Genomic DNA, 19,442 nt, shown 5'->3' with positions numbered 1-19,442 from the left:
CAGTTGATTTTGCTGTTATTGCTTGTGTTGTTGGTCAGCTTCTCTTTGTCACTTCTTGTCTTTCCTTTATCTGATACTATGATTATAGGTGTTAGTTTTCTTCCTGAAGAAGCACAGGAGATGAGCTAAAGCTGTACTTCTTTATTTAATCCACTTGAAAAGTAGATCCATGCGTTCATTGTGATGCTTCTCATCTTTCATTTCTTAATTTCAAAAAGATTGGAGGAAACAAATCATGAAACATAGAAAGGAGGACTATAGGAAAGACAGCTCCTGAATATATTGACTTCATCCTTTAGCTCATGTTCTGGTTGTGGCTGGAAATGGACCAGATTTCAAATCACTTAGCCACAAAATGATTCCCTTTCGTTTACTATGGGATGCTCATCTTGTTTGTGAGAGATGGTGGAGCTGTTTAGTTGTTAAGGTTTTGAACTAGGGCCTGTTTTTCCAGTTCTTCTGGGAAGTCAAACTTAGCATACTTTTAAATCAACTAAAATGAAGGATGACTCTGTCTATTGATCTATTTATGTGTGGAAAAAAAAAAATAATGCTTTCATTACCATCAGTGACAAGTTAGCTCCAGTTGCTTTTGGGATCAGATACTTGAAGTGGCGCATGTATGCAAGCAAAACTTATTTACCAATGAAATTATATTTCAAAGTCTGAGGAAAGGAATACAAATCAGTAAGGTGATGAAGTTGGAGCTGGCTCATTAAAAAGACAAGTAATCAAAGTAGATTCTGATGATCATCACAGACATCGCTCAATCTTCATACTTCAGAGAAGAAACTTTGTATTTTCACTGTCAGAAATACTCATTGTTTTAGTTTAGTTTTTTTGCTGAATTCAGTTTTACCATTTCACCTGGAATAATTTCCTACTTGGTGCGTACTGTGACGTTTATTTACAAGTTATCCATTTCCGATTAGAGAGCATAAATGTTACTAATGCATAAAAATCTAATTCAGTGTGTTTGGTTTCTACGGTGTCAAGAAAACAAATGGTTAGCTTGATTTGGGGAGAAGAAAAGAGTAGTAGTAGTAATACTGTTTGTCTCTTTCTGATTTTAGGATCTACTTACAGTGTGCTGTCCATAATGCCTTCTGATTCTGAAAGCAGCAGTTCTCTGAGTAGCATTGGTGAGTAAAGGATTAATTTAAGAACTTGATGAGCAAATCTTTTGGGAGCTGGGATAACATGGTTTTAAAGTTGTCTTTATGAAGGGTGGAGGGCTTCAAGTCATAGCGTCAAAGAAATTGAACTGTATGATAGAGTTATGCATCTTGACTGATGACTTGACTAATGAGTTGCTTCATTTTCTGCATTTTTAAAGCTATTGGGAAAGAAAAAAAGAAGACTAGAGGAAAAAATAATGTGGACAAAAGCCCTCAAGATGATCTCAGAATAGACATATGGGTTGTTAATCTTCCTATTCTTTACTTACAATTTTATTGTGAAATCCATGTAGAAGTCATTGGTCTTGGGTAGGGAATGTATGCTTTTGCATATTTCAAGTTCTGTTGTAGTGTCAGGCATCCATGGAGTGCCCTGACAGCACCAGGCAAGTCAGTTGTCTGTTTAAGGATGTGTGTAGACATCTGTTGCAGTCATTGAGGTGAACTTTTAACTCCAACATGCAGGAACAAGATTTTAGGGTTGATTGAACTATTTTCTGAACCTATAGGAAGCAGTGACATGTTAGTCTGATTTTTATCAAGGTCACACTTCTATGCTGCTACCTGAAAGAAAGGTATGATTTGAGTTGTTATTTAAAAAAAAAAGAGGGGGGGGTGGTGGTCTGGAAGTAGGAAGAGAAGAAAGTTTCGAAGCTTTAGATTGTATTTTCTTTTTGCAGAAAGAACCTTCCAAAGGAAGCTCTTCAAAGGTGAAATACTGTTAAGTTTGTGGAATAATTAGATCAATGCTTAAAATACGAGAGGATGAAGGTGGTCCTTTCTAGTCCTATGTTCCCAATTTTAATAAAGGAAGGGTATGCCTAAGCTTTTTTTTTTTTTCAAGTTTTATAACTTTGTGAATGCACATAGTTGATCCTTTGTACCTGATGCTTTATAAATTCGGAAGTAAAGCTAGATAGATTAACAGCTAGTGTTTGCCATCATGGAGAAAACTTTTGCTTCAACAGCTACCATTTGCATATTACACGTATATAGCCTCCATTTTCCATTTTACTGATTTTCTGTACCTTATGCAAGTGCGGGACTCCTGTTTTCCTGTTTCTGCACATTTATTTAGAATTTGGCAATTTACTTCTGAAACTTCCTTTATTCCCATATGTGAGTCAGAACTGAATTATTTTGAAACTGTTTTGTTCATTTCATATTTGAAAATATTGAAGTGCGTACTAAATAACTGGCCTGTGTATTGTACCTTAAGAGCTATCCTTGGAAGTGTTTTATGCCTTTGTGTGCAGTGGTCCAAGTTATTTGAAACAAGAAAAAAGTGACCGTTCTTAAACAAAACTTGTGATCTCCATGCTTATGTTTTTATCAAATGGTTTAAGTAAATTGGGTGTTTAATATTTAATACATTAACAGCCAGGGGATTTCCTTGTTTTAAGCTGGCATGTTTGTTTTATAGCCTGGTTATAGACTTGTTAGTCTTGAATATCATTCTTCTTTCCCAATCATTTTCTCTCCTTCACATCTTGTTCTACAAGAGATAATATTTGCTATTGATATTAGATCACATTAAAAATTTTCTCTGCTTAATAACCAACATGTCCTAATAGATGTTTGCAAGTCACTTCAAAGCTGCAGTCAGGTTATTTGAATACTGACTGATTCGTTGAGTGACAAGCCATCATAACTGAAAGTGTCTGTGTGCCAGCTCCCTGAAGGCTTCTTAGGACTTACTTGGATGGAATCCCAACAGATACTGAGTTGTTCTAGTGTTTCAGGAATGTTACATACATCTGCCTTCCACCACGTTGGGCAGTGGAAGTAAGTTCTTTGCTGGTGAAATGAATGCATTGGTAGAAAAAGGTAAATAGCTCATAGTTTGGAGACAATGTAAGGTTTGAAATATATCATTGGACTGTGGATAGTTATGTGCACACATGCATATAAAGGAATATTTAAATTTCTCCACTCACATGTATCTTCCTTGTGTGGTAGAGAAGGGACTTAACTTATTTTTTCTGGGTTCAAAACACATGTTATCGTTAACGTTTAACTAATTTTTGTTTCTGATGTGCCTAGTTACCATTTGTCAAGCAGCTTGGAAATTTGACCTTTCAGAGAAATCAGAACAGTATTACGGATGCTAATTTAACCCAGGTAAAGAAGCAGAGAGTCAATCTTAGAATCTTCAACTAGGAGAGATAATCCAAACTCTTGTAGTCTTTGGGCTCTCACCATAAAACTAAATAGAGAAGAGTATGTCCTTATGTTTAATCTTTTATTTCCAGTCTTAATAATCCTTGCTAATGTTGGAGGCAGTTTCTGCTGCCAGTATTGTCAGTTAAATTATCTTTTTCTGAAATAGTTTCAAGTAAGCCAGGATGTTGTGAAATTTAGATGATTCTATCAGTTTTACAGCTATGCTGGGTTTGAGTTAATTTATGGAGCTGATGTATATAATAATAAGCTTATTTCAGGAAAAAAAAAAAAGACCTTGATCTAAGGACTAAGATAGTTCTAAGGCAGTTCTTAAAAGACAGGTTGAAGAAGGTGTGGGTTCAACCTCAGTCAAAGCAAACATGGTGTTAGAATTGGGAAAGGAAGAAGAAAAGAGAAAAGATGGTTTTATCACTGTATGAACCCGTGGTGTGCCCGAGTCTTGGGTTATTTGCATTCTGAATCTTCCATTCTAAGAAAACAGGACAGCAAGCACAGAGCAGGAGCACAGCTGCACAGTTGTGGAGCAGCTTCTATGTGGGGAACAGCTGGATACACTGGGTTTCTTTTGTCTGTAAGGGACAATTGTAGGCATGTTAGATGCTTGTTAAGTCATCAATGGCTTGAGGAAGGTGAATGGATAATACAAAACTGGATGGGCATCAGCTTAAACTATCATGTGACAAATATTTTCATGTAACTTATATTTGAATCAGAGAGCTTCATTCTAGAGGATACTCTAGGTGTTTACATTTGATGTGGCCTTGACAAACAACTAGACAAGTTCATGAAGGCAAAACCTCTTGCTCAGGTGATTGTCCTGAGCTGACAATTACTAGAGAGAGTAAGAATTCTGGGCAACCTTTTTTTTTTTTTAATTATTCTTCAAGATATTTCAGAAGCTGGTATGAAAGTTTGCTCTGTAAAATTGCGGTATCTATTTTCTCAGTAGCATCAGTGCTGGAAGTGGTATAAATGCTCTCCACACACTGTCTGTGACAAGTTTCTACCTTCTTTGTGCATATTTTATGGCATGAATAGCTTGGAATTCTGATCCCCAGAAAGTGGGAATAGTAACACAAAATGGTGGTCATGTGGCATAAATGAACTGATGCTAATGATTGTTAATTCTGATATGTGTATGCAGAAACAGAATTGATCAGCAGATTGTACTTGCTGTGGGACGGGCAAACCTGATAGTAGTGAAATAGAGAAGGAAAATTACTTTTTGTAGATCAATCTGTTAGGTCTTTGGCACCATGACGGACTGCAAAGCTTTCTCCTTCGTTTCATGAATGCATGAGGAAATCCTTGCTGACCGACTTTTTTTTATTCTAATGGTACTTGAAAAAAATGTAATAAATGAATAAGCACACTGTTTACCTACCTTTGCTTTACGTTGGCTTAATTCTGTCCATGTCAGATGCTCCATCACTGTTTTCATTTTTCCTTGTGTAACAGTGTTCATCTTTTTAAAATTCTGTTCTTAGTGAGTTAACTGTTTATTTGTTAAGTTCGGTCAGAAAATAAGGCTGGTTACATCTCACAGTTTTGGTATTACAGAGTACAGATTAATATGGGGAAGGCATTCATTGTGCAGTGTAATGTATCAGTGTGTGTCCCTCATGGTTGTTTTCTCTTGCTTCAGTTTGTGTCTAGAACTCTTTCTCTGTTTATTCTGCTGCATGCTCTGTGGCTGTCTGCAGTCTCTCAGTAGCCGGGCAGGCACTTGGACCCTTCAGGGCAGGACGGGCTGGTGACGTTCATCAGAGAAGCAGCAGTTCCCACAGGAAGACAAGAAAATGACCTCGCCTGTCTGTTCGTGTCCCAATGCAGAATTAATTGTGAAAGAGGAAAAATGTCTCTTTGGGGGTAAAGGTCTTTTGAGGGAAAAAATTAAGCTTTCTGACAGTTAGTTCCAAGATGAGAAGAATATAGAAAGAGAGGCATGAATTGTTAAGGTAGAGCTAGCTGTAAGTGCACAAGGTGATTTTTCAAAGTATGTCGGAAGTCCATGCATCTTCGCTGTATGTTTTTCTAGGTTAGAGTCAGGATTTTTAAATTTACAAAATCATTGTCTTCATCAATGAGCTTTTCTATTACCATAATAGCCTTAATTATTGTAAACATGGAATGTTGGTCTAGTGTGTTTGTCCAATAGGAAAGTAAGGGATTTTTGGTAGGTATCGAAGAAATGTTACTAAAAGGGTTTTGATGCTCCTAAGCATAGGTTCCTCACTAACTTCTTAGTTTTTTAAATAACCTGTGAACATTTTTCCTTTGTTTTTATGATAAGCAGGATGACAATAAGTAGTCCCTTTACACTTATTTCCTTACAATAAACTAAGGTACAGCGTGACCTGTTTAATACTGCTGTTGCTGGGGTTTTCGTTTGTTTGGAGTGGGGGGAAATAGGATTTTCTTGACAATTATACCATGAAGTAGCAGTATGTTTGCATGATTAGGTGTTAGGTAGGATTCTTGAAACAGAGCAGGGTTTTCTTTCACTGACCACAGTAACTGTTTCAGTGTTTCATGCACTTTTCACTGTCCCAAAACAGGAAAGCACACAAATGGATGGGATTTGGAGCCAGACTGTGAAATTCTTCTCCCTCTCGTGTTGCTGCAGGTGTATATTCACAGGGAATTTTTTCCTCTTTAGCCTTCAGTAGCCATTCCAGTCCTGATTTGAGAAGAGAGCAAGGAGTGATGTAACATGTATAATTACTGATATGACTCACAGAAGAATATAGGGCCACTCTATAGCAAGCACTATTCTGTTATCCCAGCTTTTTTCCCTTCCCCTGCTTAGAGGGGCTTGCAGGGCATGATGGATACAGCAGGAATGAAATCCCAGCCACATGTGGTAGAAGTGGTTGAGTAGAAGCCAGGGTATCAGACCTGGAGAAAGAATTGGCTCTTCATAGATATATCTGCCTTTTTGTCTGTTTAGTCTGTACATAAATACACTACAGAGTGACAGGCTGTTGTACTCTACAAATTTTTCTCGTGTATCTTCCTTACCATTCAAAATTTGTTTAGATGACAGTATTTTCTTTGTTCCCTTAATTTCCTTCCTTTTCTTTCCCCTGTATTAATAAAGTTCATGCTGTGCATGGGAAATAGTTTTGATAGCACTGGGTGGTGGTGGTGGTGGTGGTGGTGTCACTGTTAATTCCCAAAAGAGTTATGATATAAGCTGCTGTAATCCCTGCATCCCACCATTGTGCTTCGGCCCCACCTTTTTCCCCACAAAGGAATAAATCCTCATTAAATTGTCATGCTCTCTTTGTATTTCCTTTCTCTTTGCTCTTTGTTAGTCACAAAGATTTTTGTGTGTAAATAGAAGCATCCTTCATCTGCCCACTCCCCGTGCCCAGCAGACTCTCTGAATGGAGCTACAATCCTGCATCTCTGACATCAGAATAATTATTTATGGAGATGGAGTGCCTGGTGTGCCAGGCACAGAACAACAGTGTTACTTTAGGAATTGGATAGAGCCCAGTAACAGAGCTGTATGTGACAGTCACTGGCCCATCTCCCACTTGACCAGTAATGGTAATGGAGAGGGAAAGAGCACAGAATAAAGAAACCTTTTGTTTGGTTGTTTTTTGTTTTATAATGTGCCAGTTTGTATAGTGCACTCAGACATTTGACTTGTATAATTTTGAAGATAAATGTTCAGCAAGCATTGAACTGAACTTGTATGACACAGTCTTGGACAACCAGGCAGCCCTGCTTGAGCAGGGAGTTTGGACCAGATGTCCTCCTCCAGAGCTCCCTTCCAATGTTGGCTGTTCTGTGAACTATTCTAAGCTCGTATGTCAGAGGTGACTTGTAGGGTACGCTGAAGTCAGCTCTAGTGCCAATGTGCCAGACTGACGCAAGGGACCGTTCCTGTTGATGTTCAGGAATAGATGATGTAGGCAAAACGGTGGAAATATTCAGGAGATGTGCATCTTGGACTTCAGTTTGTTTTTTCCAAAGTGTGGTATAGTTTTAAGTTCCTAATGTCAGGTTAATCTCAGTCTCAGTTTCTTGCTGTACAGCAAGTATTCTGTACAGTATCAGCTACCACACTGTATAGCATTGTCTGAAACTTCCATAAATTTAACATTACAGGGAAAGAGATGCTAACTACTGAGTCACTTAATTCTAGCTACTTAGGAGGAACCCAGTGATACTTCCTATGAGTATTAAGTTACTGGGAATTTATATGAATACCATATGTACAATGTATCTTGAGTTCTTTACCCTACCTTGAAATACTCAAACCGAATAAACAGTCCAGACAAGAAGTGTTGTATTTTTGAAGTACAGTCTTAAAATATTTCAAGTATTTTTACTCTTGCTGTATCCCAGCAGATTTTTTTTGGACCTGTAAGGAACGTTGGAAGGCTTGTTCTGACTCATTGCCTGTAGATGATGTAACATCAGCCAAAGGCCACCCTGCTTATACTTCAGCATGAAATTGTCAAATTTGTTTGCTACAGGAAGTAGTAACGGAACGTCTTAATTAGTTTCTGTGCCTATATGGATTATCTACTTGACTTCCCATCTTTTTTTTTCTTATTTTTTATTTTCCAGGCTCCTTTGTCCCTTTTTATGGTAGGCAGGTAAGTCATTGCTCTGACTCACGTTCTTTGGAAAAAAAAAAAGTCTCTATGAATTTATTTAGTCTATGCTTCAAGAGTTTTGATACCTAGTGTCCAATAATACACTATTGACCTAAGCAATGTTTTGTCATGACAGGATTATAGTTTCTGGAATCAAGCCATTATTTAAATATCTTAGTAATGTAATATAACTTCGAAGTTTTCTTTTAATGCTTTCAAAAAAAAGCGATTCTTCTTCCCCTCCTTGTTGCCCAGTGTTCTTTTTTAATCTTTATTTTTTCAGAAACATGTAAAAGAAACAAGCAGTTACATTTGGGGGTCAGGCAATAGCTCTGAGGACAGTCTGCTGCGTTATGCTTTTTTATGATGCATGTTAAATAGAATGACATTATATTCTTCTTCATTTTTCAAAACTATAGCAAGATACTAATGAGTGAACTTCCAGAATGGAATAGGCTCTCCATCTGTATTTCTATAATTTCCTTCTTTCCATATCTAAATCTGAGTTGTTGTGATTACAGCTGTCAATCTTGTATCGCCTGTACTCTTCATCATGTATTTAAGCCTCTGTCTTGCAGCTGAAACCATGCTGTTATTCCAGCTCTTCAGTTCTTTGCAACTGGTATCACTCTTTTAGTCCTAAGTGGTTTTTTTTGGCCCTTCCCTGTTAGTATCACTGTGCTGCCTTTTACTAAGTGAATTTCCATTCCTGTCTGTAACAAACACCATCATTGGCACTATCCTTTTATGACGTTCTCTTGCAGTCATCAGGTGTCATATGTCTGTCCCCACCGATCTCTTCCAACTTTGACTTGAACCAACAGTGTTTCCTTGCTTAACACTTTGTTAGCTTATCAGCCGAACAGGCTATTTACAGGTAGTTTTCCACTAATTGCAATTCAAGTGCTTAATCTGAGGCCCTTCATTCTTACTCCAAAGCAAACATTATGCCCCTCCCATCTGATAATAATTCCTTCCCCACGATGTGTAGTCTTTCTTTCACCGCTTCATGTTGGCCATTTTGACAACTGTCTTTTTATATTGCTGTTGCTTCCATTTATTGCCTCACACTTGCCCTCACGTACAGCTGTGCATAACAAAGTAATTGTTTTCAGTATTCATAGGAAGTGTTCAATTACAGGTGTGGTTTATGATACTCCTTCAGTGATAAACACTGTTTCATTGTTGGAAAAAGTGTTTCCCTTCCCTTTGCTTCCCCTCCTTGACAGTCAGCCTGTAGATCTCTTTTTTGTTAATGTTTTCAGGTTTTGTGCTAATGCAAACACAAACTTTACATTTGATGAAGACACCTGGACAGTTGTCACTTGTTCCTTTGTCAGCATGTGCTAACATTACACCTGCTGAAGAGTCAGAAATGATGCAGAAAACTTATTAAGAATGCTTCTAGTACACCACATCAGGATCCTTTTGGGCATCCCAGCCTTTGACCTTCTACCTCCATCCCAGTCGTTCTCTCTATTCAGAAGTCATTTTTTCTTGTGTGTTAGGTTTGACCTCAACAGTTGAGGTAAACTGCTTTTTATAGATTTAAATCCTATGTAATTTGCTTTTCCTTTGATTTGAGTAGTACATGTTAAGTTTACCAGAAGCAAGGCTTATGAAATAACCACTCTCTTCCACAAACTTAGAGTAACTTCACTCTTCTTTCATTTCCCTCTGTTCGGTTTATGAATCACATAGGTTATCCTTAATCTCTTTGCCTGATTTTCAGTGTGTTTATTAATAACCACCTTCTCTTAACTACTAAGCTCTTTGAACAGCTTTATTGTATTCTTACTGACTTAGGGCATCCATTTCCTCGTAGCTCTGGGTTGAAATGTAGTCATGCAGTGTTCTTTCAACGTCTGTCACTTCAGAAGTACTTGAGAATTGCTCAGCAGACGTGATGCTCTTTTTAAAAACTAGTAACAACAAAAAAAGTTAACTTTGTTGATATATAGTCTTGGGAGAGGGGGGATTTATTTTTATTTTTTTGCATTGCCTGTAATAAATCAGTTTGAATTACTTCTTGGACTCTCAAGGATTCTGCTTGAAAACCTGTAATTAGTATCTGACCACTTCATGACATTTCACATGCTACAGTATCTTAACGTTTGGCAGCTGACTGATGGAATTCCTGAAGATTCCGTCTGTAATGATTTGAATGGGAATACAGCATGTGTGAATACCCATCTCCTGCACTCCAGACAGCACGTCTGGAACATGGTGTCGTTACTACTCCCTGAGGTCCTTTATCAGTCTGTGCATTCAGGAAATCCTTTTGATGTCAGCAGTTTTCTTTCAGGACTGTAAAACAGTGTGGTGGAACGGTGCTCAGAACTCCCTCAGGAAAAACCTCGAAGGGGTGAGTGTTGGCAGGTCTCAGCCCTTCGGTCGGGGTGCAGCAGCTGACCCTAGCAGTTGTCCTGCTCAGGTTTGCATGGGGTTCTTGAGCCCAAGTTATGCTTTTGCTGTGTGGTTGTAAGCCTTCCAAAGGGTTTGATCTTTCCCACAAGGGAGCTCTTGGCTACTCAGCTGCAGAAGCTTCAGCTGTATTTTCATGGTTATGGTACAGATTTACAGATTTTATTCTCTGTTTTACTTTACTGAAGAAAAGTTCTGCAGGGAATTTTTGAACTGACATACCTGGTATTTTTTCTCCTTCCTTGTAATTACCGGGTATTAGATTGGGATTGTCATTCATGTTGATCTTTCCAGAACCACTGCTCAGTTCTTTCTCAAGTCTTAAGTTTATCTAAGTTGAGGTTTGTTTCATATTCTGGACAGTTGATTTAGCCTGTTATATTCTGTATTAAGGCAAATACTGAAGTGTTATATGTTCTTGTTCTTGCATGTTACGTAATCTTTGCTGCTTTCATAACCTGTTAAGTTTTCTGTCAGATGAAACTCTTTCCACTGTTCAGTATTGCACTTTTCAGTTTCCCTTCCTCCATGCATTGCTGCTTGTTTTCATTCATGTTTTATTTCACTTGCAAGGCAGTTCTGTTCTCTGATCTGTTATTTGAAGACCACTTCAAAAGATACATATGAGGAAATATATCTAAATGATAGCTTTTGTAATGTAATCCCATTCTAGTCCTTGTAAATTACTGAGAGCAAGTCAATATTTTATCGTGTACTTTCCTACAACTGGCGTAGGTCTTCCTGAGCTTAGGGAGAAACCCTCCCTATTGGTCATGCTTTGCAACACGACTCTTTTCTTCTGCAAAATTCTTTTTGTTTTATTAACATGTTCTTTCATGATTTACAAGGCCATAAAGAAATGATATTCTGACTATCCATGTTGTTTTTTTTGGCATGAAAGCAGTGAGAAAGGCTCAGCTATACAATGACTAATCTGATTGCTTGCAAGCAAGAATCGGCACAAATTTGTAAGATGACATGAAAAAATCCAAGTAAAATTTGAAGCATTATGTTAGCTTATGATAGATTGCATTTTGAATTGGTTAACACTCATACAAGTGTATTTCTCAGAGTAAATTAATGAGTTTATTATAGCTTAAAATATATTCATGGTATTTCTTAAAAACAGAACAAACAAAAAAAACAGTTGTTCATGCATTGGTGCTCATTTTCCTACCTCAACAAGGTCTTGTTTCAGTGTTATGCATCTTGGTCAGTTAAAAAAATTCCCAGTCCTATTTTTCTTCATGTTGTGTGTTTCAGAGAGTGCACTACCCCACACCCAAATAATGGGGGTGACATGAAAATGAAGTTAACAGTGCTGTTGTTTCTGTGTGGTTGTATTATCTCTTCACTCATTGATGATTAGGAAAATCATCAATAATTGTATTTGGTACGTACCATGTTAATGGATCTTTGTGATTTCTGTGAAGTCGGGTGTTTGAACTACAGTTAGGGAAGATGTGATTGCTTCAGATTCTTTTTTTTTTTTTTTAATACAGCATACGTTGGAAAATCTGCTTTAGTTTAAGTTCATGTGTACTCAGGACTTAATGCATATACTGCATTGGAGCCAGAACTTATTTTGTCCGTAATGCACCCTCAGCGTAGGGCTGTTTCAGGCATTAGTGGAGCACAGCTTACCTGGAGGCTGGCCAGCAAGGTGGCTTGCATACTGTTGTGTTCTCAGTGCCAAAGTGGACCTAACATGAAAAATGAGTTTTGAGGCTTACCGAAGCAGATGAATGAGTTGTACTTGGCAAGATGTGCAGTAAATCCATTTTAACAAATGCTGGTTATCTGAGAAAGCAGGTAAGTTACTGTAAGGTGGCATCATTTGGATAATGAAAATTTAGCCTTTAGGCTTGTACATTTTAAGACCACTTTGTCTAGTTAAAGAGCAGAAAGTAAGTACTGTTGCGTAAAATATGCAGTCAGATGGAAAAAGAATACAAAGCTGGAAGCACAGGTTGCTTTCCTTACACTGCATCAGGATGTCAAATGCAATAAAGGGCTTTTAGCATCCAGCTATAAAAGCCCCTTTAAAGGAAATGAAGAATGTTGAATTTTTCTGATGAAAGAGAAGTTTACTGAAGCTTTTTGGAGTGTCGACAAATTTGATTTAACATTGTTAGACCTTTTGTACAACTATTGAAAATGTAAGGTTGTGATTAAACTGAGCAATGATATTCTTTTTGGACTCCTAAGGTTACGAAGGGGAATATATGAACTGCATTGATCTGAATTTTTACAGCACTTAAATCTTGGCTGGTATTAAACACTGACAATATCATCACTGAGTTTGATATGCACGTATTTGTTGATGTGTGTGTAAAAAGGGACTAAAAAGGGATCCTACTCGTGTCCAAACGGTTCCAAGTTAATATGCATTTTGACTTTTGCATTTGTTTTTTTCCCCTATTTATTCCTTACATCATGAACCTAGGATAGTGCATGTTTATTATTTTTGGTTTCTGTGTAATCTTTCCTTAAAAACTATGTAGAATGATTTCTATTTTAGAAAATAAAAATAGTAAGAAGAAAGAAGAACTGTGTTTCAAGTGTGAGATCCTTGGCCCTCACGGAAGAGGGGTCTCCTGGATGGAGGAGGGGACTAGAGTAGTGAGAGGGAAACTCAAATGGAGCTTCCATTTAGAATTCTTTAGAGCAATGTAAATCTGTCTTTGTGTCTTTCTACAGAAGACAGGTTGTTCCTGCAGCTCTTAATTTCTTCATTTGCTATTAAAGCGTTTGCATGCACTGTTTTGCAATAGCTAAAATTAAAAATGAGAGTATGCTCCCAAATTGTCTTCACAGAATTACAGGAGCAGCTGAAGGGAGTAAGAACAATGATCCTTATGCTGTATGTATGGAAGTCATAACCCTAATGTTACTTTGGTGTGGAAACTTAAGCACAGGTAGCTCTACTTAAAAATTGGAGGGAGTTTTTGCATTCCGAAATATCTTCTTGAACTGGGTTTAGAGGAAGAAAATAAATAATAATAATAAAGAAGTCAATCCTTGCAACTCATTAGCACTTGATCAGATGAAATAACTTTGAAATTCTTTATCTTTGAAAAGACAGAGATCCGTGATCATTATTTTACGAATGGATCTCTTGTTGTTTCATTTAAAAAAAAAAAAAGGCACTATCAAGGCACATCTTCGAAAGCTAATGCCAAGTAGTTCTAGAACTTCTTTTGGGTAGAATACAGTAAATTCCGGTATACATCAGGACTTCAACTTTCACATTTGCGACCTATATCTTTGCTGTTATGTGTCTACGATTAAAATGGGTAGAAATAAAATTAGAGATGAATTAATTGTCAGCATGTTGTGAAACGTAATATATCAGACTGTCATCTCCTAGGTGGAAGACCTCTTTGTATTGATATCTGAGGTATCAGAGAAGACAGTAGACATCATTCATTGCTCATCTCTGATATTAAGAAAACAGAATGAGATCGCACCAAACTCTTTAATGTATGACTGCCCCTTAGAGGAAATTTGATGTGCTGTCCACTTACAGTTATTGTCATGTGCTCATTTTAACCGGTGTTAATATGAAGCCTATCTCTCATAATTTGCTGGCAAGTCAAATCTTTACGTACTGGACTGATAAGTTGTGACATATGAAAACATGAGTTGTCTTTAAAAAAAAAAAAAAAAAAGGCAGTAGCACGTAGAATAGTGTGTCTGTGAGGCTGAAGGAGCAGGAAAAGAGCCCCTGTGCTGTAGCAGTTTCTTGGTTGTTGGGCTACCTTGGTATATTTTTTTCTACTTGATTTTTTTTTTGAAGCAGGGAACATGTCTCTTCTCTCTAAGTAACCTTGTATCTATGAGTTCTTTGTCACTGTTGTAGTTTTCGAGGTCTTTGCAATTGTGACTGCTAGTTATTTGTCTTCTCTTTAGTAACTTGTAAGTACGGGGGAAGCAAGGGGCCTACTTGCGCAAAATCAACTTTCAACATGGATAGGGTTTTTCCAATAATGTAAAGTCTGACTGAATTGAGTTGTTCTTCTGCCAACTTGCTGGTGAAAACTCCCACGACTTACTTTGGTTTTGAACGGGATTCTGCAACCAGAAGTATGTGATTTTTTTTTTTGTTGTTGTTGTTAGCACTGACATCTTCGGTGAAGTTGTATTGTTCTTTTGAGGAGTTTTCTAACTGTCAGTTATTTGTCTTTTGGTCAGGTACAACTGGTAAAGCGTCATCTCCACCACCTGTAACAGACACAAGACAGATGAGCGAGAAGCTGGAGACGATACTATTTCAGCTCCGTCAGGTAACTCGAGAGAGGGATGAGCTGCGCAAGCGACTTGCACTTTCATCTCCTGGATCAACTTTTGATGACTGCAGGTAAAAATAAAAATAAAACAAATGTACATTTGAATTCAGTCTTCAGGAGTATTTTCAAGTGTCTTGTCTCCTGCTTGCTTGTAAAGCAGCAATAATATTGCAGTGCATTTATGTTGCCTGTAAAGTACCTTCTTTGTGGTGATGTACATGTAGGTGACCATATCCAGGTTTCAGAGCTGCATGTTGGATTCCTCCTCCTGCTTTTTACAGTAGTTTTACTGTGGGATTGAGGGGAATAAGGCTCAACTCTTTCTTGAGAAAAGCAAGCAAGCAAGTTGTTGAGGATTCTTAGGTTATGTTATGGAAAGAGGTGGAAGACTGTGTGTTTGAAGTGTTTGCAGTTTTGAAGTGGTGATTAATTGAGCATTTCGTCCACAGGAGATGAGGTCCCGAGGTTTGAACCAGTGAATTGATGTTGAGAGAATGTTTTATCATTCATTCCTTAGCTAACCATCTTAGGCTCCCCACTCTGGGGTGGTTGCAAGGGATACTGTAGGGCTTGAGGACTTCTGTGTTCTGTCGGCGGGTCTCAAAGAGTTTCAGGGATGGGAGAGGAAAAGGTTGTCAAATGTTAACATCTTCTGCTGAGCTTTGTGTTACTTTTTGCTCACACCAAGGAACTTCTTGTTTGAAGTCAGTAGAGCTTAGGCATTGAGGATTTTACAGCTTAGAATATTGTTCTCTATAATCCCGACTACTATTAATAAAGCTCTGATGAGTTGTCCTCTAGACTGCCCCAGTTTTCTTCTTTTAGTTGTCAAATCAATTTTCTGCCAATGTAGGATTTGTATGTTGTGGAAAATATAAATGTTTACAGCTTAAAGAAATCTCATTAAAATAAACATTGTGTTTGTGCAGTGCTTGGACAGTTTGTTAGATGGAGGATGCTACTTTCCAAAAAAAAAAAAAAAAGTATTTGATGAGGTCGAAATGAATGAAGATGATTAGAAGATGATTAGATGACTTACTGTTTTCCTTTAGTAAAAAAGGAAATTACTGCTCTCATCTAAATATACATCTATGGTTTGTGAAAATGTGCTGGTATTTTTCACTTTGTTTTTTCAAAACAAAGTTTTTTATTTTTCAAAACAAAGTTTTTTTTATTTTTCACTTTTTGTCTTTTCACTTCATATAAAATTAATTGTCAACCTTCCAAGAGTCAAAGCCCAGATATTGTCAGCTACCACCCTGAATTGTCAAGTCTGAAAGACCACTAGTTTAGGTGGTGACTCCGACAAGCCAAAAGGCTTTGGCTTTCCTATCTACATGTGCTGCTTCAAAAATCACTGTACCAAATGCAGGTGGTGTAGAGACAAATCTTGACACGTTATGGTGGCATGCTTAGAAATGGTTGCAGCTTGCAACACGTTCATAGGCTGGGCTGTGCTGGCTGTGAAGGCTGGCAGTTGCAAAATTGAGAGCTGTTTTCAAAAACTGGTGTTGACTAAGTCCAGAGCAATGGAAGAGGAGCCACAGAAGTGGATTGTGATGAGCTGAATCAGATTAACACGTGTCACTGCTGGACAGGAGTAGGATTGCTCATGCTGTGCTTGAATCACTTGACAGTGACTATACACACGCACGTGTTGCGGAGATTAAGCAAAGATTTAACTAAACTATTTAGTGGGATCAAGGTGAGCTTTATATACTTACATTTGATGTTAGTAATTATAGTATTTCCCTTAGAGAACTGCAATACAGGGAAAACACCTAAAAACTGCTTTTGAGAAAGGACTGGTTTATGTGCAGTCTGTAATTGTTGTTGTTCATGGACCTAATAGTGTAAATGAAAATGTTTTAAAGTTGTTGGTCAAGCATTGCCCACGGGAAGGTTGGAGCTGCTATTGGCATTAGCTTTGACATCCTAATCAAATATATCTAAACATCAGTCTTGATGTGGCCCTCATTTATGATCAGGGTGATTCCCTTGGGATGCAGAGGATTTTTAGAGTTGTTATATGAATATCAGAACAACAGTTGGACCTCTGACCATAGCATTTGAATTTTTTTTTGTATAATTTGTATCTTGTTTGAACCAATGCTTTCAAAGCAATAACTGGTGCTTCTCCTTTATTGAAATCATAATATTTTGTGCGTTCTGGTGCAATTTAGCATTATACTGTGGTGGTCTTATTTAAATGAGATTCAATCACTATGTGGTTTTGAATGGATTGCTTTATTTTAAGAGTTAATTTTTTGACTTCTGACCAATGTTTAGTTCCATATCCATATTCGTGCTGATTAATAAGCCCTTGAAACAGTAGTGCAGGACATAACTGCCTTGGCAGTGCAGGTGTTCTGTTTCATGTAGATGAACTAGAGTGCGGGAGGTTACTGGTGGCATTGTTTGTTTCTCATTGTGTAGGTAGGCTAACTTTTGTATTTACCATGGTATCTTTGTTTATAGGATTTCTGTTTAGAATTATGCTTCGGCAATATATGAAATACAGATGTGATTGATGTTAGATATGTTTAAGTTCTCACCATAGCTTTGAGGCTGACTTAGGTTATTTTTTTAGAAAAAAAAATGCACAAATATTTTGCAGGAATGTGCATTTATGATTACAAGCTTAATATGAGCATGTGTTAATGGAACTCAAGCTTAAAGATTTAGCTGAACTAAACCATGCTTCAGTTAATATTCTCATTTTAATGACTGGGGGACAGATGATGTCTACCTACAATGATTTCACCCTAAAGAGTAATTTAAATCAATACTTGTGTTTTTAGTGATTTTGTCAAGGGTGTGAACATCTCAGGTAGTTTTACTTACGCTAACCTGGGTTATATTTTCAAAGAGAAATTAACACTGCAATAGTTATGGTAATATGTCTGTAACACTGTATGAATGAAGTATTTCTTTGTACACCCATAAACAGTGAAGTAAAAACAAACAGAAAAACTTCCAAGCAAACACTGAAAAGACATCCCTGAAGATCTGACTTTATATGTTACTTTATACAAATTTGGCTTTTAATTGTTGTTACAGTATGTCAGTTGAGGAAGGGATTTTTTTTTCTTTGCCTTTGTTTTTCCCAGGAGCACTTGTTCAGGGAGGAAGGAGAAAAAGAGGAATTAAAATTGAAGACCTTACTACTCTGCAACCTAAACACAAGTAGGTTGCGAAAATGCACCTTCAGATCTCGCACACATTCCCTGAGCATCTGTGAATCAGATGTGACTGCTATTTATTTTTCTGTTACTCTCAGCACTGCAGCCATGCAAAACCATTTTATTTCGATTCAGATGCCAGCTGAATTTCTGTTCCAGAATCCATGCTGCTGTCCTTACATGAAGCGAAGAGGATTGTGATTACTTCTCAGGCAGAGCTTACAGTGAAGCCATTCAAGGGGGAGAATGTTGGCAAGGAAAGGGAGAAAGGGTGATCTGTGCAGCAGCAGACCAAATATGATAGGAGAATAAGCAGTCAAATTAGACATCAATTAATATCTTTCTTTTCTTGTTGTTTGTTAGAGGTATGAGACCTGGGAGATGCCATAGAGACAGCTGTCAGTAGCTTCATTTTCAAAGTAGAAAATTCATTGGTGAAAAAAATTTGAGACTGCAGAGGAAGAATAAAGTTCAGTGTAGAGTGTCTTGAAGAGTTTAGTGCTCCAGAAGAAGGTGGTATAATTCTGGTAATTTAGTTTTTAAAAAGATTTCTGATATTCTAATATAAATAGAGGTGTTATGTACAGTGGATACACATTTTAGACATAATCTATGCTGGTCAATTGCCAGACAAAATAGGTTATTTTGGAAAACTTCCACTCTCCCAGTTACCCTGATATACTTAAAATAAATAAATAAATAAAAATATCATTTGATGGACTTTTGCTTTCATGTTGTTCAGCTTACTGTAAATGGTCAAACTAGTCTCATCAAATTTTGCTGTCACAGATGCATGTATTTGGTGTCCTGTTGAGATTCTATGTCTTAACCCTAGCCCTAGCTGTGGTTTTCCTAGGGAGCTGTAGATAAGGTCCTCCAACTGTTTCCAAGATGATGAGTTCTCCCTAGTATAGAGTTCTCCCTAGTATAGGTTTCCATGCAGCCCCCACTTGACTTTGGGAGCCTCTTTTCAGCCCCACTCACACTGAAGCTCTGTGCTTTTTCCTTGGAAGTCTGGGCATGATAATGCAGGGAAGCAGAGTGTTCTGTGGTTGTCAAGTGACAGTTCTGGTCTATAATCCTGCTGCTCCAAAGAGATGAATGTGGACTCACTCAGTACCGTTTTCATTTGATTTAGTGTTGGACAACTGTCTTGTTATTAGATGCTATATCTCAGTACAAAACTGGTACAGGTTTGTCTTAATTTGTGGTTGCATCTTGATTTGAAGCGGTCGCTATTTCATTTAAAGTATAATACAGCCTAAGTATAGCCTGTATATATCCTAAGCTGTGTGACAGTGTTTATTGGATTTTATCCTAAGCTGTTATTTGACTTAATATTCTTTTTCTGCGCTAGGCCTAGTCCAAAACCTAATCATGACTATGAAAGGCTGAAAATTCAGTGCATGAAGGCCATGTCAGACCTTCAGTCTCTGCAGAATCAACATACCAAGACACTAAAAAGGTGTGAAGAAGCAGCAAAAGAGGCAGATTTTTATCAGTAAGTACTAGTAAAGCTATAAAAGGTGAGAGTTAATCAACCTTTGCTGTAAGGTATTAGAACATGGTAAT

At 37.5% G+C, this 19,442-nt stretch overlaps 1 protein-coding gene across 5 annotated transcripts in view; it reads left to right on the top strand.

Moving 5' to 3' along the window:
- The window catches only part of DLG5 (discs large MAGUK scaffold protein 5), a 109,309-nt gene that overhangs the window by 43,581 nt on the left and 46,286 nt on the right, over positions 1–19,442 (top strand). For all 5 annotated transcript variants that reach the window (XM_040562730.1, XM_040562729.1, XM_040562727.1 and 2 more), the window contains exons 2-4: positions 1,074–1,142; positions 14,594–14,759; positions 19,228–19,371. In XM_040562730.1, coding sequence (XP_040418664.1) covers positions 1,074–1,142; positions 14,594–14,759; positions 19,228–19,371 — 379 coding nt within the window. The remainder of the gene's footprint in view (positions 1–1,073; positions 1,143–14,593; positions 14,760–19,227; positions 19,372–19,442) is intronic.

This window comes from Cygnus olor, chromosome 7 (genome assembly GCF_009769625.2).
Source record: "Cygnus olor isolate bCygOlo1 chromosome 7, bCygOlo1.pri.v2, whole genome shotgun sequence".
NCBI classification, from domain to species: domain Eukaryota; kingdom Metazoa; phylum Chordata; class Aves; order Anseriformes; family Anatidae; genus Cygnus; species Cygnus olor.
Note: the sequence above shows the minus strand (reverse complement) of the source record. Positions and strands in the feature narration are given on the sequence as shown.